The 26,264-nt window shown below is 45.9% G+C and overlaps 2 protein-coding genes across 4 annotated transcripts in view; one reads left to right on the forward strand and one right to left on the reverse strand.

Moving 5' to 3' along the window:
* The first annotated feature begins 5,847 nt into the window (after window positions 1–5,847).
* F9 (coagulation factor IX) lies at window positions 5,848–21,500 on the forward strand. Its single transcript, XM_074914983.1, has 8 exons — window positions 5,848–5,914; window positions 9,002–9,165; window positions 9,511–9,535; window positions 11,411–11,524; window positions 13,163–13,291; window positions 15,406–15,644; window positions 17,790–17,907; window positions 20,850–21,500. The coding sequence occupies exons 1-8, from the start codon at window positions 5,848–5,850 to the stop codon at window positions 21,395–21,397; spliced, it is 1,404 nt and encodes a 467-aa protein (XP_074771084.1). The 3' UTR covers window positions 21,398–21,500.
* MCF2 (MCF.2 cell line derived transforming sequence) overlaps window positions 20,607–26,264 on the reverse strand; it is a 62,686-nt gene continuing 57,028 nt past the window's right edge. For 2 of the 3 annotated variants that reach the window (XM_074914980.1, XM_074914982.1), the window contains one exon: window positions 23,030–24,919. In XM_074914980.1, coding sequence (XP_074771081.1) covers window positions 24,879–24,919 — 41 coding nt within the window. In that variant the 3' untranslated portion in view covers window positions 23,030–24,878. Of the gene's footprint in view, window positions 20,645–23,029; window positions 24,920–26,264 lie in introns of those variants that run through there. The other variant, XM_074914981.1, reaches the window with a different exon arrangement.

The raw sequence follows: 26,264 nt of genomic DNA on the forward strand, positions 1-26,264 counted from the left end.
AGCCATGGAAGATCTTTACGTCAGAGGGTTCCTTCCTGCAGCAGGGAGGTGACTCCACCATACATCAGTGAAAATCATCCCTCTGAAGCAACCACTGGCTACACAGCCACCCTCCTTCTTGAATTTTCCAAATAACGCCCAAGCAGTGCAGAGGAGTTTGGCTAGTTCTCTTGGTGAATCTGGCTGCAAATTAACCTTCACAGCAAAGCGCTGTTGTCTTTGTTAGAGTTGGCAAGTCAGAGCATCCAACCACCCACTAGTGAATGCTGTTAGCAAGAAAAGTACACCAGGGCACTGGGTCAAGAGAACAGAAGAGAAAACCCAAGTAGGTCAGATCCATTAGAAAGGCCAACTCAGTCTTAACTATTCATTATCACATCATACACCTCTGACAGTCCTGGGATTTAAAAAAAAAATTACAGTGTCTCCCTCTGGAACCAGAGTGGCTGTTTCATCCATCACATGTTGAAGTGAGCAGATAGTGGAGACTGTGAGGTCCTTTTCTCTGAATATCTGTCAACTAATGACTGCCTCATGCAGTAGTTCCAAGAGTTATAGGGAGAGCTCTCCACTTTTCCAGTTCCTCCCCAAGTCAATCAGCTGGAAAGGGTGTTGTAAGACCACATTTATTAAGCAGAGGACAAGCTTTGAATGCCACTGCCATGACTCAAGGAGCTGGCTGGTGATATAATTTAGGGATACACAGATTAGAAATATCCTTATCTCTTCTCTGCATACCCTCCCTTTAGATTTTAATGATAATACGACAGACAGTTTGGTCCCTAAATGTCAAGAGGCAAATTATAAAGATAGTAGAAAGGAAGGGAGGTAGAAAAAGTGAATAGGGCACAAGGATCCCCTGGTACAAGGAGAAGGTAAAACCTTCAGATGGAATATGGTTAAGGGAAAGAAAATTAACAGGGGCATAGTCATAAATGTTGGCATAAACGATGGGCAGAGGCAGAACACTGAATATTATTACTCTATGCTCAGTATGGAGTTAAGTGCAAGGGCTTTGACTGTGATGGGTTTGAATGTGCCAGTGGAGACTTATTTCACCCTAATTTTGACTATCCTAAAATAGAGTCTGACATATAGCATAAGCTGTTAATCGAGGCTTCTTTTCTACTCAACAGAAAGGGAGAGCAAGGGAGATACACCTTCCTCCTCCAACCACAGGCATCAGAGCAAGGTGGGATGAGTCTACTCCCATGAGTGAAGAAGGAAACAAACTTTCTCTGCTTGGCTGATGTTAACCTGTCTCTAGTCCTGGTCCAGGAGTATTCCTCTAGGACACAATGCTATTAATACCATCAGCAGATGAAACCAGTGGGTTTGCAGGAGGAGAGAGAAACATCTTTCTGAGATCTGTTTCAAAGCAACCTTGAGAACTCAAGTTCACATCAGCAAGCTTGTGGCAGGACGAGCATCTATCCCATACACAGTGGCAAGCCAGCTTTTGAGCTTATATTTAACTTAGTTCTTGCTCTGTATGATGATGTTTGAGCTTGGTGATCTACTTGACCCATCAAAACCTGCAAGAGCTGCTGCCTTCTCTGAGCTTTGTTTCATTGCTTTATCCAGAGTCTGAAGTGGAGACGGCAAAGTCTAAATTTAGAATAACTTTAGCAGCACGGTCTGTCTAGCCGTGCTTGCACTCCACTTTCTGAAAAGATGATGACCAGACTGTATTCAGATTTCCTTTTAATCTATCCTATTTAAAATCAAACTGAAAAGGAAGATATTAAAGATGAAACGTGCTGCTCCATGAATTAGTAATTGTGTTTACCTTCTACATTGGGAATTTTTTGACTGTGTTGCTGTTTCTTACTGCCACTCAACGTGAGAAGCTTTTATTCGAATAAGACTATTTCAAAGCACTTTTACACCCATGTAGAGTCAGGGCCTTATTTACTTTCTGACAGTTATTTACTTCCCATAAATATTTCACAGTCACAGGTTCTCCCAGATGAAAGCAGAGTTTGCTCTGTGCTCCTGTTCAGGAGTCTAATTAAAACCAGAATAAAATGGGAGGGACGGAGCTTAAGTGCTAACTGTGATGGATGTGCCTGGAGGGAATTCAGCAAGGGGAGCCTGTTCCCTGGCACAAGTGTTGAAGCGTCTGTATAGAAACAGAAGAAAAATGCCCAACGCAGGAACTGGAAGCCCTGAGATGGATAGGGACTGTAGAGGAGAGGCTTTCAGAGATGGGATAGCTATAAGCCAACACTACTGCTGCACAAACTGTATGCTGCTGTCACTGAAGGGCTGGTCCTGGTTGCCATTACACATCACCAAAGCCAAACACCTCCTTTTTGCCTGAATATCTCTCCCATAGCACAGATCTGAAGTCAGCAGCAGCATCTCCCTGCATCTGCTAATCCACCAGCCCAGAGCCACCATCACCACAGGGACAAGGTTTCTGCATTCCACCTGTGAAAGCTGAGGGCGTATCCTTACCTGGGGTAGATCACTAATGCCGCTGATGTCCAAACACATCTTGGTATCTTCTGTGGCTTTGGAACTTTTAACAGAATTGATACTTTCTCCAGTATGTTAATGACTACAACAGAATGATAGGCACTGCAAAGGACTCCATGGCTGTGCTGCCTCAATATTTGGATAATTTCCCACAGTCATTGCTCCAGAAAAAGCCAGGGACTTCAAAGTAATCAAATAGAAAAGAAAAAAAAATGTAAAGATCAAGCATTACTTTCCCTGTTTTTCTTTCAGAAATAGTTTTTTTGCTGTTGGTTAAGGAAAGATCACTTACTATAGCTGTCTAGAGGGCAAGGGTAAATTGCAATTTGCTTAAGGTTTTGAGTGAGGATTTTTCACTTAAAAGAGTGCATTTGGAGACAAGGGAGATTATGAACAATCCTTTAACAAGATCCTCAAGCCATCAGGCTGTTTAACATTATTGATCAGTGCAGCCAGAGCACATTTAAAAAAAAAATAAAAATCTATCCGATTAAAATGGAAATAGCTTTCTTGGTCTGAGTTCTCCAACTTCATTTCACTTTGCAGCAGAAAGTCCCCAAGCCTGAGGTGGTGGCCCTTCTGGGAATGTGCTGCCCTGTACCTCTGCCACCTCCTTCTGCCTTTGACACAAACACACACCCAGCAACCACGTGAGTGTGATGGTTCTGTCCAACAAAAAAGAGGGATATTTCAACAAAAAAAGCCCCAAACCTAACACCTCAAACCAGAAGGTACACCTCCTAACAGCTCACTGCTATAGAAAGTCTTTTTATAGGAAAAAGCATGGCTCGGGTATGTATTTTAAATAGCCTTGACAACATAGAACTCCGAGTCAAAATATACCCAGATGCAATGGATGTCCTCTGCCTAAACAGCAAAGCTTTCATCTCCAAAGCGCCCGTGGTGGGGATCGTAATTCTGGGGATTTTGTTTGCAAAATAAATAAAAAGAAACACTTTGCTTTCAATTTAGTGCCCCAGAAGTTGACAGCAATAGTAGTAAACAATAGAAATTACTCGTATTTATAGCCTTATTCTAATGATGTTGGCATTTTCTGTGAAGATTAATTAGCAATAATGTTGCAAATACTATTACAAATGAAATATGCACCATAAACCAAAAATAATTTGACTGACCTATGTTCTAAAGTAAAATATTTACAGTAATGAGATTCCAATTATCCTTTGTTATGGCAGGCCATTCTCTACACTTCTCTTTATTGATAGGAGATACATTGTTTCAACATTTCAGCTCAATTTATTTTCTCACATTTGCATTTTCTTATGCACAGAAAATGAAAGATGATCATTACCTTCTTCACTTTGCATTCAGTTTACATCAACAGCACATTACCTCATCCTAACTCATTTATCTACCACAGAAATTTGATAACTAAAGCTACTGTCAGTGATGAATAAAGATAATTTCAAGCAGAGCAAGAGGAAACAAGACGAATTATAGGTTTCAAGAACTTTTGTTTTCTCAAGAAAGGGAAAATAAAGGACTACTTCCACCTAGGCAACAGGGATCTCATGAGGCTGTAACTCACATTCAGAATCTCATATTTACCTGCAGCTGATCGGTCCTTTCTGCATACAAAAGTAACTCCAAATACCCATGCAACCATAAACGTCTCTCCTGTTTGCTGCACAAAGGAACATTTTTAATTTTTTGGACACAGTGCACAGAATTTATGGTTCATAAGCTCAAGCAAACACTTTAACAACTACCCAAGGGCTATTGCAGCCTCATAGCAACTAAGAGCTCTCCAGCCTGCACGACACGGGCACATCCAACGCAATACATACTCCACATCTCTCTGGGTGGCATCAGCCTGCTTGCGAGCACTCACGGCACCGTGAAACGCGCTGTGGGATTCCCTTGCATTGACAATAGCACAATATCCATCTTGCTTTGCTGAGAACTAGCGAAACCTGCCAGCTCTCCTCTTCTAGCTCTTCTGCTTTAACAAGCCATCAGAGCCCGCTAGACTCTGGCTGCTCTTCTTAAGCATAGGATTAGAGCTAAAGCAATCCCAAAAGGCAATAGCACCAGCAACACACTCAAAAATGGAGTTTTGCTTTAAAATGACTCTGTCTGAGACCTATTTGTAGTTGGGCAGAACAGTGCAAGCCCCAGATGTACACAGGTGTGATGATGGATATCAGTTCTGCCCTGTGCACTGGGGTGTGGGGGGATAAGCAGAAACTGGGAATCAGGTTTTGAGGAACAGGACATGGGCAGAAAGCCCACAAGCCCTCCCCAGAGTGAGATGAATTATTCTTGCCTCCTAGGAAGGAGTGGGGGGAGATTTTTGACCTTTCTGGAAGTAAATGTTTCATTTATATTTTTACAATATTCACCATTTTCCCAAAAGCGATCATTCAACTTGAAATATCTCTTCATATTAAGGGCAGGTCAGAAGAAGGGAAGAAATGGGTTTAAAAGTTGTAAGTAACCCACCATTAAATATGAATGGTTTCATATGAAAACCCACTCTTTCTTTTCTGTATGAAAACCTGCTTTTTTTCCCTATTTCATTTCCCCCATCTCCCTCCCTTTCAGTCCTCTCTTGGGCCAGTGTGGATCAGGAGCAGCCTGTGACCCTGCCCTGGGCAAAGGCTGTCCTGCACCCAGGAGCCTTCAGTCTCCCTGCTCCAGAACCAGCATTTTATCAGCACATCCATACATCAGCCCACTGTCTGAGCCACCAAGTAGCAGATTCCTTCCTGTGGCCTCAAGAACAGAACCTAGGAAACTCCATGTTTTCCCAGGGTTTGCCCCAGCAGATCTGGATAATGTACCTCACTTCATCCAGGTTTTTAATTAGATAACCCACATGAGACCTTGCCGGCTGACACAGCCCTACTCCAAGGATGCCTGGTCCCTGAGAGAAAACATCATCAGTAGGGTCATCTTCAAGGGAACTGTGCCAGCTTTTTTGGATGAAAGGTGGATGATGCTGAAGCCTTTGAAAATGCTACTGTGGACTTTTACATGGTCCACAGCATCACCTGGATAGGAATGTGAAATCCAATGCTTTAAAGAGGTTCACTGAAGCTGAATTAATTTATTCTTGTGCCATGCTCAATCCCAAAACATGGCAGTAATATCCTACAGGGCAGAAGATTGTCGGGGATGAAGTCCACCCAAGGACTGCAACTACCTAACAGGTTTCTTCTATGTAGATATCCCTCTCCAGTAACACCCATGCTGCCATTTCAAGCTTCAGTGATGGCATCTCTGGGGACCTTAAATTAAAGGGTTACCCAGAGTAAATAAACAAGCACTTGCACTTTGGAACTATTGACTGAGCTCCACCACCTGAACAATTTGTTACCGAGAGGTTTGGACAGTGGGAAGAAGATGGCAAATATCCCCCTCATACTCTTCATTTGTCTTCTGGGAACTTGTCTTGGTACCGAAAATACAGGTGGGTTCATTTAAAAGTCCTTCACATTTGGGTGAGGGGGGTTACTGGCACAGGTGAAGTGACGATTTGTCACTTGACTGTGGGGCAACTTGTGCAGTCTTATATGAAATGAGAGCCCAGAGGGGTTGCTGCATTTCACAGCTCCTCTCTTTAAAACTGGTGCTTTTCTTGGGAATGAAATAATAGTTTTTGTGCTGATTTTACACAGAATATGTCATGGATTAATTTTAAGAATCGGATTTTTCTTAAACTTTTTGCAGCTTTTAAGCTTTCAGAGCTTTATTCAACCATTTTAGAATGCATGCACCCACACACAGAAGGAAAAAAAGGGGGAGAGAGTTGGTAGTGGAGTAACATCCACACCTCTTTGTGTGCCATCACTTTGTCCTGGAGTACAAACAAGTGCTCACATGCATAAAACAGTCATTGGATTTGCCACTGTGAGAACTGTTTAAAGCCAAACCCAGTGTGAATTCAACAAAGACTGTAAGATGCAGCCAAAATTGTAGACAAGATAGAGTAGTTGATGGATGTGGGCAATCACACATAGTAATGCAGGCTGTTTCTTGATTTATCTGTAGCAGCAACAGTTCCAGCAGAGGCTGGTTCACATCCACCGTGAGTACTTCTCTGGTGCAAGGCTGGCCTTTCTTCTTTCATTAAAACTTTGCAAGTAACAGGTTAAAAAAAGATCGTCTTTCCAAAATGCTTGCTTAGCAATGAAAAGTGAGCAAAACATCATACTGGTACCACCACCCACTCAGGTGTACCTTCTAGAAAATACTATACTTGGGTGGCAGGACAGGCCTGCCCCCACAGCCCCTTGTCCCAGAGGCCCGTCGCACCCTCTCCAATACTGGTTCAGAAGTTGGTAAGTCAGGTGTGAGTATACTCTTGGTGTGAGGATGGTTAACAGCCAGGGTGAGTACCATGCCTGTGACCCCATGGTGCCTGCAACCTTCAGATCAAGTTTTGCTTGTAAAGCAGCATGTGGGATCAGTAAGCAACTAAGGAAGCCTAGAGGGATCTGAGGGAGGCAAAGCTGCATTCATTAAAATGAGTGCTCTCCATTAAACAGGTTAATTATGGCAGGTGCTGGCACATCCCACCAGGAAGAGATGAAGGAGTGGGTCTACACACTTCATGCAGGGTGATGTGGGGCTGCACCCACATCGGGTTCCCCAGACACTAAGCACATAGGGAGCCCAACAGGGTTAAACCAAGAACGGCTGCTCCCTCATTCTCACCTGAAGCTTTTGTACCTGGCTTGGGGACAAGCTAGGGGCTGCAGCCCATGCCATGGGGAGAAGAGGTCAGGTCTCCTCCAGCAAGGCTGTGCCCCGCAGGTGCCTCCATGCTCTCAGCCCCCTGCTCAGCCAAGGAGGCTCATCGGGGGGGTGTATGTTATGTCCCACACATAAACCACAACCCTGCGGCTGGGAGGGAACTGGCCACCCCACCAGGGCTGCAGTGTTTGAAACAAGTCTGGCTTCTTCAGAGGTCAGTACTCTACCCATCAATATCTACTGCCAAACAATTAGATTAAGGTCAGAATTTTAAAGCACTCCTTTTCATTTTTAACCAAAGACATACTAACATAGGGAAGACAGAGGTGCTAGCTTGCTGTACAATGGTTAAAAACACTGCAAAAACAATTTGTCCATTCTCTTGCAGAAACCTTTGGCTGAAGGGGCTGGTTATGCTGTCAGTGGCATGGTGTAAATCAGAGCAACCTACTTGGGGCTCATGAAAGTTCAATAAAACCAATCCACTGTGGGTTCGGGGAAGCTGGGATCTGCTCTGGATCAAGAGCAGAAGTTAGCCTTGAGAAGGAATGAGCGGCTGGTACTTGCCCCTCACTCCTCTCTGTCCGCCTGGCTGGGCTCATGCTCTCCTCAACCCTCAGACGGGCCAGGCCCACGGGTGCCTTGAACCCCCTCTGGCACAGAGCCCCCAGATGAAGGTTCGCGTCCAGGGGGGCCATCAGCAGCCTCAAGAAGAGCTGCTCTACCGTGCCATCTGGTGACAAAAAGGGACATGGCTGCGAGCGCTCAGGGAGAGCGGAGAGGGAGGAGAGGCTGGGGAGGCAAAGCAGGAATCTCCGCTGGGTGAAGAATGTCTTATTTCAGAGCGGTGGGATGGGGGAATAGCGCTCAGCAGAGGTGGGGGCTCGGAGAGGTGGGTCAGGATCATACCCTGCCGGGTGGCTGACACGGGGTGACTGCTGACCCTGCCGATGGGATGTGTGACCAGGCCAGGAGAACGTTCATGGCAGCACCATGACAGGACTGCACGTCCTTGTGCCCTTCGCCAGGCAGCCACCACGGGAAGGCTGGTGGCCACTGCGAACATCCCGCCTGGGCTGGGGGTCCCTGCTGTGCCAGCAGCAATCTGCCTGTGGCTTCTGCCCAGGTGCTTGGCCAGCAAGTTGAAGGTGGATGCACATCACCTCGCTGACAGAACCTGGTCCAGGGGGTGAGGAGGACTCATGTCACCCCTCCTGCCGGCAGGAAACCGTGGTACCCAGGCACAAGGGCAAGGGTGAGGAACAGGGAGAGAAGCAAATGGCCCATGGCTTCCAAGGGCTGCAGCCGCTTGCAGAGGGAAATGGTCTTTCACAGGTAAAGCAGGCAGAGACAGTTAAAGCAGGACAATGTCTGTGTCCAGACAAGACTTCAACCAAGCAGCAGCATGGAAAAGCCTATTATTTTCCCTTCTCAGATAGCTTATTCCAGTCTGTGCATTTTTGACAGGAGATACTCACGCCATCAGCTTTAGGGCATTTTAAGCATCAAACTTCAACACTCCTAATCACCCTCTCACCATCAGTCATTTCTATCTATCAACTACTTTGACTCCTGGTTCTCCAGATTTGATAGTCTGAATTTCACTTAACTTAAACACCAAAGAAACACCAAGTACATAATAACACTCCTGGAACATCCCCCACCATGGGGCCAGGTGGGGGGGGAGTGAACGCATGCAAAGGCCTTGCTTTCTGGGAGAACAGAGCTCTGACAGCCTGTCCCAGTTGCATCACACAACAGCGCGTGCTCCACTCTAGCCCCTATTTTTTTAAAATTGCAGTCTTCATCGAGAACAAAGAGGCGAGCTCAGTTCTGCACAGGCAAAAGCGAGCCAATTCGAACAGACTGGAAGAGGTTATTCCTGGGAACCTCGAGAGAGAATGCATAGAAGAAAAATGCAGCTTTGAAGAAGCCCGAGAAGTGTTTGAAAACACAGAGAAAACAGTGAGTATCGCTGCTGCAAAATGGCAACATCTTGTTCCTCCCAGCCCGTACCTCTACGAGCCTTTCAGGTGAGGAGGCACAGAGAGGGAAGGAGGAGTGAACAGAATGGGGAAAACCTGAAGGGGCCTAGTGCAGCATCTAGTGTGGTTTATTCTCATCTGTGATCCATCAGTTGGGCTGGGGGAACCTCTTTAAAGGTTTGTTGGTCACCATTGGGATTACAGAGGTGGTTGCCTTGCTGCAAGTCTTTTTGCTTTAGCTTTGGAGTCATCCCTTTACTACTTCAGTCAGGCAGTGCCCAGAAATTAGAAATCAAAAGAAATTTTTGGTTTTTTTCCTTTGCAGATGGAGTTTTGGAAAACATACATTGGTAAGAACTGTTTTCTTTATGTTCAAAGGCATAATATTCATCTCTTAATGCATAAGTAACAGATGTTTATGGAAACAAATGTATTCCAGCATTCAGAAACTGTATAATGACAAAGCTAGTCAGAGTCAGACACCCTAAATCCTGTAGCTACCCAGCCTTTGTATTATCTGTATACAAATTGCAAGCCAAAAAAAAAAAAAAAAATTACTTAACATTTTCTTTGTTCGAGCAAGTTTTTCTGAACAAACTTCTAAAACCTCACAGAACAAAACCAGTTCACACAGACCACTGGATGCATTGACCCCAGGTCACACTCTGGGCTTCTGGTTTCAGTCGTGGTATACAGTAAAACATGACAGCAATAATTAACAACCCTTCAGCAAACAGCAAACGCTCTGTTCTCAGAGATCTCCAGATAAGGCACAGCCTCGTGCAAGCACAGTGCGAATCCCTAGAAATGCCATATTAAAGTGGAGCCTCAACATGATCATAGCAAACAGCTGTTTGCAATTCACACCCGTGGTCCCAAACCCTTCCTTCTCTACCATCTTCTTTCCACTATCTATTTTTTCCCCATTCAGCCTCCATCCACAATAACTCCTCAGTCCCTTACCAAAAAGATTTCAATGCCCACTAAAACATCTGAAACTAATTTTCAGGACATTTCAATAAATGAACTACTCTGTAGATTGGCAAAGTGCCCAGAACATCTCACTAAAATGCCTTAAATAATTCAGATTATTCAGTCCAGACTATAAAATAAAAAAGTTACATTTGCATTGTCCTCTGAAAAAAAACCAACCGATGAAACTCAACACTGCATTTATTTCCCTGCCACTGTAACCAATTAGGTTTTTAAAAATAATGAAAGCATATATTCCCCTCTCACCCAAAGTGTCTGATTTACTGTTCAGTCTACAAGCTGCTATTCCCAACACGTGCAGCCCACAGGAGCTCACCCCTTGCACAGCACTCAGGTGGTACCAAGCCCCAACTGCCCTCACCAGCCAACAACAACATCATGATCCTCACCTTATGAGCAAACCCCGACACTCTGCCTTAGACAAAACCATTTTGTCCCTGTTTGCCATCTGCCTTTTGTATTCCAGCCCATTCCTGAAAGCACAGTTAACAGCCACACTTACTGACAGGACACAAATGCATCAGGACATTCCCCTTCCTCCCTGTTTTTTGTGTTACCATTTCAAAGCACACTTCCCTGTAATTTAATGTCACTGACTTACTCTTCCAAAGTGATACACCACTAATTTTGCAATACTGGGTATTTTTCCTAAAGCCTCAGCTTTTCAGCTGTAGGCAACTGTGAAAATAAAAGCTGTGACATGCAAAGAAAAATCTAGACTGGTTAATAGTAGTACAAGACTTAGAAGGAAAGAGCAATGACCAAGGCTATCAATCCTAATACACAGAGAGGTCTTCAAACCCAAGCAGACCAGGCCCAGAGAACAAAGACAGCAGTGTTAAAATAATTCAGATTAGGAAATGTTAACCACTCATGACGAAACAAACCTCATAACTTTGTCTAACTTAGCCAAGACATGAGATCCTACTGAGATGTTGCATGAGGGAGAGTGAGGAGGAGTTCTGCTGAAATGAGCAGAATTAACCCGCATGGGACAGGGTGCATACTTAGGACTCTGGGTAAATCACTGCTGCTGTTACCTTCAGTGATGATGCTGTCTGTTGTGCACGTGGATGTCAGGATCTGGCTTATTTCCCGTTGCAAAGAAGGAAGGTGTGCAGACTCTTGCTCCTCTTTAACAGGAGACTTGCACAGAGCAAGGCTCCAGGGCTTGGTCGGCACCATCCATGGCAGACGCTTACATTTGTTAATTCTCCTGTCTTCTCTCCAAGATGGAGATCAGTGTGACCCCAATCCATGCAAAAACGGAGCCGTTTGCAAGGACGCAGTAAGTTCCTATGTGTGCTGGTGCCCAGCTGGGTATGAAGGCAAAAACTGTGAGATAGGTATGTACCAGGGGCTCGTGCTGTGGTTGTTCTGCCCTGCTTGAAATCCCATCAGATCAAAGTGGGTGTAGAGTTTCATCCTACTAGAGGGCTGTTTCAGACACATTTTGCTTTGCTGTAAGGCACTGCGTGAATGTGCAAATTCAGCCTCTTGGCAATGGGATTACAGGGGGACATGCTTGGGGGTACAGGAGTGTATGTCTCTGTCTTCTCCTGCCCTTGGTGGAGCCACAGCTCCACCTCTGCTGAGCACCAAAATGCAGCTCTTACACAGGGTTCAACAGAGACTCAGGCTCAAGGTCTTTTGTTCAGCACACTGTGACTGCCAGCACAAATGTTGACACAAAGACCTTCCTTTATCTCCCAGCACAAGCCTTTCCGGGGCTGCTCGTCAATCAGGGATGACGTGCTCACCTGCTGAAAGCAACAGTTTTCCACCAACCCCAGTGGGGCCCCGTGCTCTCACTCCTCCTCTGCATTTCTCATGCCAGGCTGCGCAGCAGGTGCTGAGCAGGGCAGGATTATTGTATCCTCCTCTCAGTGGCACTCTGCTAAATTCATAATTACAATTATCACCAGCAACCTTGATTCTGAAGGCAAACAAAAGACAAATATTTTCCTGATGGGTTGAGAAGTTTATGAAAACCAAACAGCTGATAATTTAAGCAAGAGGGATATTCAGCTCTTATATTTATAATATAATCAGGGGCTGTGCGGCTCACATAATGTGCTAGACTCACTGCACTAATAAAAGATTCTCTTTCTAGTTGTGCTTCTGCTCTGGCAAGAGAGGAGTGTACGTTAAAAAGAGCATTTCAAAGCTGCATCAAATTTAAATAGTCTCATTGCAGATTTCTCGTGGAAGTGAGACAGGAACAAAAATAGACCTAGAAGTGAGGCGTGAAAAGGAGCTCTGTAAAAATAGTAAATGATGGCATTAAAATGGCTACAGGAAGGGAGGTGTCCTTGAGGAAGTAGGAGTGGAGTTAATCTGCTGTGAAGTTACTTGAAAACTCACTGAGAATTAAAAGGGCACCTGCAGATTAGTGGTTTCCCACTTCAAAAGATGATGTTCGCACCACAGAGGGGTGTGAGAAGACACACACAAGTCACAGGAATCTCACTGTGCCTAGGTTGGGACCCATTTCATCAAACACCCTGCTGAAATGGGTCTTCCACATCAGGCTGCAATGATTTATTGGTGTGTCAGGAAGCACATATGGCTTTGTTTGAGGTTTTAAATTTGGAGCCCAGTGATAATCCCAGGACAAAGCCCTTGATGGGTTCAGGGTTTGCTCCCATTCAACACATGGTGTTCTCTGCTGACATCCACACTGGGGCTGGATTGCCGTAAACGCGGCGGGGAGGATTGCAGCATGATGGTGGGGAAATCATGTGGCTTGTAACCAAATATTTGCAGGAGTCCTTTACAGTCAGGCTGCCAAATTTCAGACAACTCAACAGTTGTTGGAGACAGAGGCTGCTCCAGGGCTTGGCAGAACCTCTCATAGGGCCATTTCCATAGCCTGGAACAACTGGCATGGTTTACAGGCCAAGTCCAAAGGCCCAAGTCCCAACAAATCTCTGACCAGTTGCATTTCAAAAGAGCTTTCACAATTTCATTCTAATTTCTTTCAGACTTCACTTGTGCCATTAAAAATGGAGGCTGCAAGCACTTTTGCAGGCATGACCCACCACAGAAAGTTGTGTGTTCCTGTGCCACTGGCTATAGACTTCATGAAGATGGAAAGTCCTGTGAACCTACAGGTTAACTTTTAAAGTGTTTTTAAGAGATTTGGGTGAACGTTTCCAAGGTCTTGTCCTGGATTTAGATAGATTAATCTCACAGAAATGCAATATCCTGTTGGGAACCAGCCTTGGTTTCTTGTTTAGCAAATGTAAAGATACTGAACCTGCACTTTCCCAACGGTATATGTAGGGTCAGGCTTGAAAGATGCAATTTAAACACTTTTTTGAGCCTAGGTGGGTATAGAAGAAGGGTAGTTGTCTGGGAATTTGTTCACAAGGCAAATGCTCACTTCACAGATGGCTGCTCTCACAAGCTCCTCTCACCCACAGCCATCTTGTATTTCTAGATATGGATCAATATTTTTCTGGAGGTAGAAATGTGATGTTCAGCTACACCAGCATACACGCTGGTGTCCATCCGTCCAGAGTCACTCCCTGTTCTTCCAGTAGGAGCTACTATTTAGTTACTGATCCTACACTGAGAATGCTCTGGGCCTTTTCAGAACAAGAAATTATTTTTCTTACTCTTTAGTCCTCCTGATGGTCTGTTTCATGGCCGTTCCATCTCACTGTGCCTTATAACTACCTGAGATGGGTGGAAACAAGTGAAGCTTTGTGGTGGTGCTGTGCTCCCAACAGTGTGCATCTGTACACAAAGGCCCTCAACGGGAACTAGACTCTCTGGTTTAGCGGTGGCATTGAGTAGGGTGGAGGGGAAATGCATTGCTTGAAGTTGCAACTTCATGAAGGGCTAAAGAATAGCTGGTTGTTGTTGTATTCCCCAACTTTACCCCACTCCTAGGCTGTTAGAGTATCTCTAACTACACCGACACGTGCAATCCCAAAACACTGCAACACAGCAAGTTAATTGGGCATGAACATCTCAGAAACACATCTGGCAGAGGAAAGAGGAGATTGAGTAGAGAAATATTTTGTCATCTAAGGTCAATTTAACATTTGTGCTATCATAATTCTAACACCTGAGAGTAACAGATTTGCACACCTAAGCTAGCATGCCAGCACCTGCACAGGTGAGTTAGTTTCTGAAGGTCTGATAGCTACAACCAAGAACACTTGAGCTCCTGAAAGTGGTGACTTTGAGCAATCAGCGTAGAAAACATCTTAGGCCAGGACTCCTTCTGTTACTGAAGATCATTAGGAGGTCAGGCCTGCGTTGCCTAACATGCTGTTTCACTTCCACTGGACCAGAAAGTTTTACTGTTAGCAATAAGATCATCTTTCAGGTTGAGTAATTGCCCTTCCTGCAAAAGTTTAGATCTGCTGACTCCAAAGGCTTCATTTCCTAGCCTAACCTCATGGGTAGCACTTTCCATCATTCAACACTTATTTAAGCCCTATCCCTAAAGCAGAATGCTTAAAAAAATAAAACAAAAAAGAAACAAACAAACTTCAGCAGGCCACACTTACATCTGACTTTACACTAATGTTTGTTTGCACAGAGCTGTCGAAAGCTTTTCAGATGAAAGACAATGCCTGATGCTATTTACTATTTTGACTGCCACTATCAGCAGGAATTCAGCACACACTGCGTAGGAGAGAAATGGGAAGAGTCTGAAATGAGCCTACAGATGAGATCTTCATTAACAGAGAAAATCTACAACTCTAAAAAGAGTTTATTAATGTTTTCCTCACCTTGGTGCCAAGCAGGATTATCTGTACAATTGGCAGATATTATTTCCTGTCCTCTCCCAGCTGGACTTTTGTTGTACTGGAGTTAACTTGCTTTAGAAATGTCAGCCAAGTGCTCGGCTGCAGCCTCCCAGGTATGCACCTCAGCATCCCGCGAAATACAGGCACAGCTGCACCATCCCGTCAGACACGGGCTCTCTCTCACAAGCTTTCTGCTTTTTAAAAGCTGTTTAGATGTCCCTTCTAAAGCCCAGAAACAATTTGTGCTCTGGTTACTCTTACATATAACCTGCACTGCAGCTCAAAGGCACAGGCATCTGCACAGAGAATGCACAGCTGGCCCGCGGCCCTTTGTCTCCCATGTCAGTCCCAAAACAGGGTGCAGATATGAGGCAGCATTTGCCTCCTCACCTGCTCTCTCAATCGCTGTAACTCTCAGCATGATGCACAGCCAGTCATAACCATGACTGTTTCTCCCCCAGTGCCATATCCCTGTGGGAGGATCACGGCTCCTGAAGTGAAGAGCAAGCTCACCCGAGCCATAAACACCTTCGAGCACTGGAACATCACCACCGATGACCAGGATGATGCTGATGACGAGGTGCTCGACAACGTCACAGAAACCAGCACTGCCGCCACCACGAAAATCACACCAATAATTAAGACGGGCACCCGGGTTGTTGGTGGAACAGACAGCATGAGAGGCGAGGTGCCTTGGCAGGTACTGGCTATTCTGCAGCTCCCCTGTAACCCCAACAATCGCTCTGTCTATTCGTTTCCTTCTGAATGCAGGATTGTCTTATTTCTACATACTCAAACCCCATCTCCAAGGTTAGTCTAGCAATAGATCTCAAGTCTAACAGGAACACGGCTTCTTTCTGTACACAGTTTTACGCCACAGCAACAAAACCTGCCTGGATGGGGGTCTACCCTAGCAAAAAAGAGATGAAAGTCACTCACAGCAGTTTTATCTGGTGGGGCAAAAAGGATCTGTTTTTGAGCTATAGCAACAGATTCCCCAGTAGTCCATGAATTTCTGAGGGAGGGGATCTTCGCAAGCAAGAGCAATGGAGCTCATTTTTTGGCTCCATCAGTTTCAACAGATACATGATCATTTATACCACCAAGAGATCTACCAAATCCAGCTCTCTTTCTTTATCCAACTTGTGACATCCTGGTCATCTCTACTTCACCAAAAGTGACCTCACAGGCAAGGGGGGGCTGCAAAGAAACCTCCTCCAACGCACTGTTCTGCAAATACTTTCAAATTGTTGTCAAAAGGAAAGTTATGTCCTAATTTGGATCTTTTACAAAGTCATCTGCTGCCCTTAAATTCTACTCTGACTTCAATGAGCACAGAAATCTCAGTGGCTGAGAGTGTAAAATAATAAATCCAGATAAAATTTTAAGAATGGCAAATCTCCTTCTGTTGCAAGCTCTGGCACAGACTGACACTGGTGATGTCAATGAAAAGTTGCTCCCACAGGGACGTAAACGCAGATCAGCCAATCCCTCTATATCTGCTGAGGGAGCAAAACAGTGAGCAGGGCGTATGTGGGAAGGTCGGGAGGGGTATCTGCCCTCCATTTCAGAGCTAAAGAAGCTCAGAATGTGTTGTGGAAACAGCCAGCCACCAGAAGCAGCAGCAGATTTGTTGGGAGGTCATGTTTTGTGTCTGAAAGGAAGAGTCTGTATTGCTGCCCTAGCCACGCAGAGCTTTCTGGCACAGTGTTTTGTTGGACAATCCACAGGTGATGCTGTGTGCTGGCACCCACCAACTGTTCACCGAGAGTCAAGAGGAGAACCAGAAAGTTAAATAAGAGAAATAAATATCCGTCAAGAAAGTAAATTCATGAGTTACAAGCCCACCAAGTCTGGCTGGTTGGCTGTGCTCATGGAGACCTTTAACTCACCAGGCTCCCTCTGAAAAAAATCTTGGCTGCCCTTTTGCCAGCTGGCAAATGAAGTTGCTCAGCCTGCTGAGATACAGGCAACACTGAGGAGGGGTGCTCCATTCCTACCTGCGGTTTGGGGGTGTTTGTGGGGCTCAGATCCCAGCAAATGACCTTATAAACCGTGTCACAGTATTGTCTTCGGCTGCTCCCGGGCAGGCTCGCAGCCACAGGCATGCATGGGGGGGGGGGGCAACCACTACCACCATCCTGAACTGCCCTCCCATGGCCCACGGGGGACACTGGGGAGTGGCTGGGGGGGCTGGGGAATGGCTGTGGAAGTACTCCAGTTCATCGCCACGAGTGAGCTCTGTCCTCCTCATTATGGGTACTAAGCTCGTAAAACGCAGCTAGCTCTACCTAATGAGGCATCAAATGAATGTATGGAAAGTATTTACAGTTTTGAGCCACATCACGTGGAAGGAAAGAAATGGGTAAATTATAAAGAAATTAGAAGTTTTAGGGGCTGTCCTGGCTTGTGTCCCATAAGAGCTGAGGCAATTAGATGCCCAAATGAAATAGGTAGTTAAGGTTTTGTCCCTAGTTAATTAGCTAAGACCTAGTCACTGGCAAAACACTTGTAGGAGGTACATGCAAAAGCGCAAGATGCATTCAAAAGCGTTTGTATTTTGAACACTGAGTTTTATGCTGAGGTTTATGTTCAGAGCTGTCTGTCTTCCCAGCCTGGAGCAAAGGGAGAATTGCAATGGGACACCAATACATTGGCCACCCTCTGTGACACAGCAGGGGACAGAGTGGCAGGGACTCCCTGAGGAACAGCATCTCTCGCAGCACTGGGTCTGTATGACCTAAACACATCCTGTCCTATAGCCAAAAAAACCCCCTGTGTCCCAACTCTTCTTCTCCACCAATTTACACAAACCCACGGGTGTGATTTCTTTCTGCTCCCACAGGTTCACCTGGTGAACAGCGATAATGTGGGCTTCTGCGGCGCATCCATCATCAACGAGAAATGGGTAGTGACAGCAGCACACTGCTTGAAGTCAGGCGTCAGCATCACTGCCGTGGCAGGTGAGCACCTCAGGTGGCATCAGGCCAGCACAGGCAAGGGACGTGGGGCAGGGCTCACACTGGCCAGGCACAAGGCATCGCACAGGACCCTGGGACCCACACCACCACGATGGGCAGCAATGTTTCATGAGTTGCTTTAGGGCACCAAGGCCCTGGATGCAGATTTTGGCAGCCTGATCTCTGCAGGTACCACCACCTCTGGTGGGAGCAGCGAGCTGGGTCTGGCTTTGGTCCCAAAGCCAAGGAGCCGCTGGACCATGTTGCAAACACAGCTCAACCCGACCACAGGCAAGCTCACATGAACCAGACAGGACCCCAGGCTGCTTAAAAGCCTAGTGGACTTAGTTAAAATGCTGCTTTGTGAGGTGGTGTGATGAGTTTTTATCTCTGTTGGCCACGTAGGACCTCACTAGGGATTTCTGCTCTTCTTGGGGGTCACGCTAAGTTTTCACACAGAACTCTCAGAGAATGGATTTATGTGGCTGGTGCAAGAGGGGCACCAGTAAGCTGGCTAGATCCCTGCAAGGAGAAGATGACTGTAGAGAAACCAGGCTGGCATGTGGGAAAGTGTGCTTTTACAGGAAAGCCTCTGGGGAGTTAGGCAGGAGCAGTGCGACCAAACTGCACAGCAAGTGATGCTACTACTTTACAAAACAAATGTATCTGCTTGAAAAATAGTGTTTCCCCTTGACTCTTGGTACCCAGCTGTTCCAGACTGCCTGCTAGGCAGCCTGCTGATAACTCAGCACAGGGCCTTGGCAAGCATTGTGGTGCCATGTTTCACAGCTGTGGCAGAATCAGCTTCCCCAAATTATTTGTTTCTTCCCTGTATGACTATCTAGTATAGAAGGCTTACACTGATAGGTACAGGAGGGGAACACGGATATGGTTAGTAATTGCCACAAGCAGTAATGAGAGGAGGAATGGAAGAACCATGCTTTCTGTTTAAACACAATGAAATATATCGGTGACAAAAATTATATTCTACCTGAGCCCTGAAGCACTGAGTTTATATCTGCAGAAACAAACTCATCAAGAGGGCTCCAGCTGCATCTTCATCTTCCATGCTAACATGGCCAAGTTCCTGGGTATGCCTGGCCAGACCCTGGAGACAGAGTGCCATGGGGCTGGGCACCACCTGCCCAGTGCTGGCAGGATGAGGCTCGCAGCTTGCATGCAGCGATTTTTGCTTTCTACTTTCAGGCAGTTTTGCTGGAAAGCCCAGCCCAGAGCCCAAACTTGCACTCACTCACGAGAGAAAGTACAAAATGCCCAGTGCAAAAAAAGAGTCTCCCCCCAGAAAAGCACATTTCCACCTGGACAGAGGTTTAGCATTCATTGTATCTGCATGCAAACTGCCTCTTCTTTCAGGCTCTCTCCTGCATGTCACCCCCTCCATCTAGGATAAATTATCAGCCAAGTCCCCTCACTCTACCTTCACACCACTCTGCAGCACTACTGGGTTTCCAGGGCAGGATTTTGAACAGGCAGTTAAGTCAAGAAAGCAAACCACAATTTTACAGGGCTTCAAGGACTACTGTATTTGTACCTGCACCACGTACACTGCATGGGCAATATCCAATTCATTCATGTCCATTCATGCTAAGTGTTCAGCTTCAAACATAGCATCCTAGGAGGCCCAAAAATTGATAGCAGGGTGTGGAAGAAGCATTCCCCTCCCTTGTCCTTCTTTGCCTCTCCACTTTCAACCCTGAAGCATATTTTCAGGTTCCTAGCAATAGTAAGCAGCTGCAGCATAAGAAAAACCTTCTGAAAGTCTCCCCCACATCTCTCTTGCATTTACACTGTAGAAACGCAGCCTGGGAAGAAGCTGACATTCACACTCCACTGCAAAAAAACCCCTCACAGAGCACAGCAGCAGCACCAGCCACCAAACGCGCCTTCATCAGGCGCCAGCATTAACATGAACACAGAAAGCGGCCTCACCTCTCTCGCTGGGCTCCGTGCCACTCCTCGCAAGCAGACGCAGCAGTCACAGGACACTGCCAGGGCCAGAAGTGCTGCAGATATTGTTTAGTGGAGATCGTATATTCTGGAGATTACAGCAAAGCATGTAGAAATACTGCAGCAGGGGTTAAATGCACTCTGCGCCTCTTGGGCTGCGAGAAAGCAAGCGGGAAGAGCCATCCTGCTCTTGAGGCTTCAGCACAGTCAGTTCACAGGCAGGAGAGGGGATTCGGCTACAGACAGACCCAGACGCTGCCCATTTGCCGACCTGAGACCACAGAACATTTTCCCTTCCCTCTACCTGTTACACAAGCCGGGAGGGGAGGTAGCAGGCTGCCAGGAACTCAACCACAGGGGCCTGAAGCTGCCAGCAGCACCCTGCAAATCACAAGCAGCTGAGCCTCGTGAAGGTGAAAGGGACCTGGGGACACCTGTGAGCATCAGGGGGGTGATGTAGCCCCCTGCACTTCATTCTGCCCTGTGGCTGGGTAGGTTTAGAAGAGGAAAGGTCAGATTTCTTTTCACTAATAAATGATCTATTTTAAACAAAGACTTTTAATTCTAGAGGCTTTCCCACCTTCGAAGCAAGGGCAACATCTGCTCACATCTCTTTGAGGGCGCTAAATCCCGAGAACAGCCACGTTCCTACTAACCTGGGTAAAAGCACCTGGACTTTTGGCACTTGATTGGCCAGTGTGTGCCTGGTGTGACACCTGGGGTTTCAGGTCCTGCTAGCTGTGGGGACCAAGAAGGTGCTGCCGGGGGCAGGGGGAGGGAAATTCCAATGCCTTTTGACAAGGAGCAAGCAGCCTTGCCAGCACCAGGCTCAGGGCAGCCCGAGGGCTGGGGTGTGCAGCACTCGTCCCTCTGCCACCACTCGTCTGGGCTGGTATCGCAGTGGGGATGGCATCGTCAGGGCATGGTCACTCGTCTGGCCACAGAGGGGACCACCCAAGCCACGCTTATCTCTGCAGGTGAATACAACACCAACGAGGATGACAACACGGAGCAGCGGCGTAAGGTGGTGAAAGTCATTCCCCATCCCACGTACAATGCCACGATCAACGAGCACCACAACGACATTGCCCTCCTGGAGCTGGACCAGCCACTCAACTTCAACAGCTACGTCACCCCCATCTGCATCGGCAGCCGGGAGTTCACCAACGCCCTGCTGAAGCACGGGATGGGGACGGTGAGCGGCTGGGGCAGCACGCTCTTCCGTGGCCGGCCGGCCACCATCCTCCAGATCCTGAAGGTGCCCTTCGTTGACCGGCCAACCTGCCTTAAGAGCACCTCCACCACCATCCTGCAGAACATGTTCTGCGCAGGTTTCCCAGCCGGGGGCAGTGACACCTGCGGGGGGGACAGTGGAGGTCCCTACACCACCGAGATTGAGGGCACCTGGTTTCTGACCGGGATCACCAGCTGGGGCGAGGAATGTGCCAAGCCAGGTAAATATGGCATCTACACCAGGGTCTCCAAGTACCTGAAGTGGATAAAGGAAACCACGAGGCTTACCTAACCCACAGGAGGTTACGCTGTGCTGGGGAAAGGACTGGTTCATTGAAGAGAGACCATAGCAACCTTCGTGTTTTTCAGAAATTGTTGCATTTTAATAAACATTTCTAAATTAACTAATTTCTGCTCTTGGAAGGCAAACGTTGAGAGAACGCAGAGGAAATGTGGTAATAAGGAAATAAAAAGCCCTTTTAATTACCCACGACTGCATTCCTGAACACACTGGCACTGCTAAAATGGTGTAAGTCCCCAAATCATGAATGCAGAGGGGTGTGGATGAGCTGGGACATGGCTTATACGTGCCCTAGGCCAGCATACCATCAGCATTGCCCATGCCTCGAGCACTGGCATCCAGCATCATCCTGTAGCAGGAGACCACGAGGGAGGTGAACACACAAAGCATTGCACCCCCAGCACTCTTGGCCAGACATTTTCATATAAGCCAGGCTGAGATAGATCACGTGCAGCAGTAAATGCTCTTCTTGCTTTAGGACAACATAAAAATGGCTGTATAAATGACGTAAAACCTGTATAAAACCCATCTAAAGGTAGTGGCAGGCTTTATGCTAATGATTTCTACAGAGCTTTGTTAGGATTATAAAGAGAACTGCTTAGTGCTTGTTACCTGTCCTGGTCTCTGTATTAATTGTGTTAAATTAGAGACTGTGGTCACAGGCACTGCTGGTGGTGACGGAGATGGAGCATTGCCCTCCCCAAATGAGCCTGTAGGATGTTCCCTGTGAGCAGACAGCTTGGGACAGCCCAGTGCCTGGTCTGAGAGGGTGGCAGGAACCTCATGGGGAGGTGCCTGCCCCGTGCCCAAGGTGGCATCCCGAGGAAAGGCTACGCTGGGCAGAGGTTCTCGGTCAGGCTGATTCAAATGAGCTTAATTCAGTCCTCAACTTCAAGGGAAGAGAATAATCCCAGAGGAAGGGAGATTTACCTCTGATCAGTGCTGGTTCGTCTCGTATCTCCTTCCTTGGAAAACAGCGTGGCCCTGGGGAACTGCACCGTGATGCCTGGCACGGGCTGCTCGTGCACAGGCTTTACCACGCTGCAGGCACCACGCACGTCCCCAGAGGCAGAACCCCACTGAGAGGAGTCTTCTCCCTTCCGCCCAGCGAGACGTACCCCCAAGACCACTTCTCCCCCCAGCACCACCTACAAAAGGGCTGTTGATGCCCGCACAGCCCCCGTGCACCCACCCATGAGCATGGCCCCGTGGTCCCCGGCCCGGAGGTCCCTCCTGGCAGCACCACCCGGTGTGGGGATGCAGGGGAGGCTGGTGACGGAGACAGCCTGAGCCAAGGCAGGATTTCAATAACTGCCGTTTCAGGTGTCAGTATGAGCCCTAAGGCGCCTCTCCTAATTTCACTGCCACTACATCAAGCAAGAAGCTAATCAGATCATTTGCCATTGCTTATTTTAAAATCAAAATGCATGTGAGAAGGTTACATTTGTTTCAAAGAAATTAAATAAAACCAACACTGTGAGAATTATCATCTTTTTTTTTTTTTTTTTTTTCTTCCCAGAATTATAGCAATGTTTCTTTGGACAGAATTTCATATTCTCATATGAATTTATTTAACAAGTTCTTAATCTTTAAATATAGATTTAACACATTTTTTTACAGGTACATATACAATATAGTTCATTTAAACTTGCAGTCAGAGAAAATTCTCTACAGTAATTTATACATATACATGAAGAGCCTAGTTCAACAGCATACTTAAGGTAACATACCATGTCATGTGCAAAGTTTCAAATGTTAAAAATCTCGGACTGTACATTCAGATTTGCAGAACTTATCAACCTCATAAATTAATAAAAGCTTAGATTTAAAACTATGGAAGACAAAAAAGATTAAAACCATTTAATATGCAATGTGTGCTATGTTTGAGACAAATATTTACAGTTGTACCTCAAAATGTGTACTGTTACCACAATTGTTACCACTATAAACAGCCCCAACAGTAACTTAAGAGACTCCTACTTTTCCACACAGCAAGTGCATTGTGACCAATTTTAAAGTAGGTGGAAATAACCTTCAGTGACTTAAACCCTCTCTGCGAGGATTGCCAGTGGCTGAAGAACACTGGGACCTTTCTAGGTCTTGCAGTGTTGTTCGGTTCATACTCAGCTGGTCATATTTTTGAGGGTGTATGGGGGTCACCTGCAATACTGGCCACCCAAACTGCAGAAATGCCCACTGCTGCGTGGCAGCATGGCAGGGAACCCCCCAGGCAACCACAGACATCAAGTAGTTCAACAATTCCTCCGTACAACAATGGTCACCAAAAAGAATACCCTGGTATGTTCCAAATTAACAACTTGGTACTATGTCTAAGAATCCATGGTTCACAAATCAAAGTCAGATCGTAAAGGTCCCCCTTTAGTCCATGGTATAAAACATTTCATTTTGACGGGACAGAGCAAATTCACTACCGCATGCACACTATTAACCCCGTTCTCAACACAGTCAGATGCTTTTTGCACACATCTGCCCGAAAGTCAAACCACCTGTACTTATGTTCTACAAAAGCAAAACTAGACAAAGAAACACAAAATTAAATTATGTGTTCAATATTCTTTCTTCTTTCTCGAAAATTCAATAGATACATTATTGTTAAAGATGCTGAAAAGTACAGTCTTATCACAAGAACATCCTTAGTGCAAACATGGACATTTAACTTTGATTTATGGCACGTGTTCCAAAAGTACATACATTTAATGTAAACTTCAACACTTGCTAGATACAGGTTTCAGCCTTGGGACGCTTTGGGGACCCTAAGGGATGGGTGACAACCCTGAGTTGTCAGTTTGACCTGATCCAAACCTCACTGAAATCAACAGGACTGACTGCAATGGGCTGGAGTCAGACCCTAAGTGCAAAAAGAGGATCTTTAGTGTTATTGCATCTTCGCATGTGGGTCAGCCAGATGATGCTCTTACAGAACATTACATTCACATAGCTGAAGTAGATATTTAAGAAAAATCCATTCATTAAATCAATTAAGCAGGACATACAGCTTCTTTGTTCAGTTTTGTGGGTTTTTTGGTTTACCAAAACTCAATTCTTTTATTTGGAATTTCAGCAATTGTCAGCTAATAAGTAGGTAAAGCTTTCAACCTGTAGAGGAAATTTCAAGCATCTAAACAAAGTGTCAGGAAACTGTAGTGTACTTCTCTGATGAAACATGATGGATGTCATGGAAAAACAGCAGGTAAAATTAATAAAATACTGTACTTTCCATAGGAGGAAAAAAAAAAAAAAAAAAAAAAGAAAGAGCAGAGAATGGCTTCCTTTATGACTATGAGAAGCTGCTTAGGACCCCAGTCCCGTTCAGTGCAGATGAAGCTGTGGAGGTCTGTGAATGTGATGAATAGTACAGGACAACTCCAACTATTGTGCTATTTCTCTGTAACACTTAGTTGAAAGCTTCCAAAGAGCATCGAAAATAGGATGCTACTAGTTCACCCTTAATTCAAGGGGAACTAAACTTTCTCGTGTTACACAGGGCAGCATCTATAAAGTAATGAAGAATGATGTTAATATTAAAGCATCTTATTCCAAGAAATACATTGTTCCCTGTAATCATGTAACATTTCTATAACATAAAAAAAATAAGTGCACTCCTGCAGTTCCCCCTAAATGCTGAACTCCCACTAGCTTTAGTGAGAGCCTTGTCTAAGGCAGGACCACGGGGTTTGACTCATCTCCATCATGTATCACTTGATTATCACAGCGTGGCCAGCTGAGATCTTTCTCTAGACCCCTTATTTTGTCAGGCTCAAAATGGTTTTCTACAGCATTACAAAATAGCTGTTCTGTGAAGCTGGCTGGCATCGCAGGTTGTACAAGGAGACCCTGATTTCAAAGACCCCTCCCCCCAAAAATCGACATTACCTTTAATGGCCCCCGCAAAAATACAAAAGCCTGTGCCTGTAGTCATTAAAGTGCATGAGTAATAGTGCAAACAGCTGTGCTGCATCTGCAAAACTACAAGTGGCATTTTAAACAGAACTTAAACAAAACTTGCACATTTCAGCTAACATGCTTACGCCAGCCTGCAAGAGCTCAGTCATATACGACAGATACTTTTACTGGGCAGATTCAAAGCACCTGGCCTAGGGAGCGATGTAAAGGGTTGCCTCAAGCTCACCCTAGTTGAGAGGATGATTCCCACTGCCCTGGCCAGCAGGAGCAGAGGACATGAGAGCTTGGACCTTTGGGCACTACCAGTGGGGGAAACATTTGCTCAGCTTTATTGCATGAAGAGCACGCACAGGGGATCCCCTTAAGGCTTGGAAGAGAGAATTTGGCAAGTAGGATGTTAAAACAAATTAGGAGAGGGTCTGGCATGTAGAACAGGACCCTACATCCTCCATAAACCACACGGGTGCATATGCCTGCCTTGGCTCAGAGTATCTTTCCACGCCTGCTCTGAATGCTCCTCACCTTTGGGCTCAAGTCAAATTCTGCCATTTTTGCTGTTTAAAAGAACTCGAAAATTGTAGCAATATTTCTCTTATATATATATAATAAAGGCATTTAACACGGCTTCCATTTTTCATTTGAACCCCCTTTTTTCATTCAGGCTTCTCTATTTCATGCTACCTCTAAAAGAAATCCGTCTCACCCAACCTCCACGCAGTGAGTGGAAACTGGACACTTGCCCTTCTCTCTGCCCTGATTTTAAAGGTCATGGCAAAAAAAAGATGAAAATGCTTTGGTCCCAATTTGCTCTGATGTGAAAATCTGGGAGCAAACAACACTCCCCTTTCACTTTCATCTGTTTAGCACTTCTGAGGGAAAAGAAGAGCAGGGACAGAGGAGAGAGGAGACTGCGGTGCTGCTGGACAGGAGCACT

Source organism: Athene noctua, chromosome 11 (genome assembly GCF_965140245.1).
Source record: "Athene noctua chromosome 11, bAthNoc1.hap1.1, whole genome shotgun sequence".
NCBI classification, from domain to species: Eukaryota; Metazoa; Chordata; class Aves; order Strigiformes; family Strigidae; genus Athene; species Athene noctua.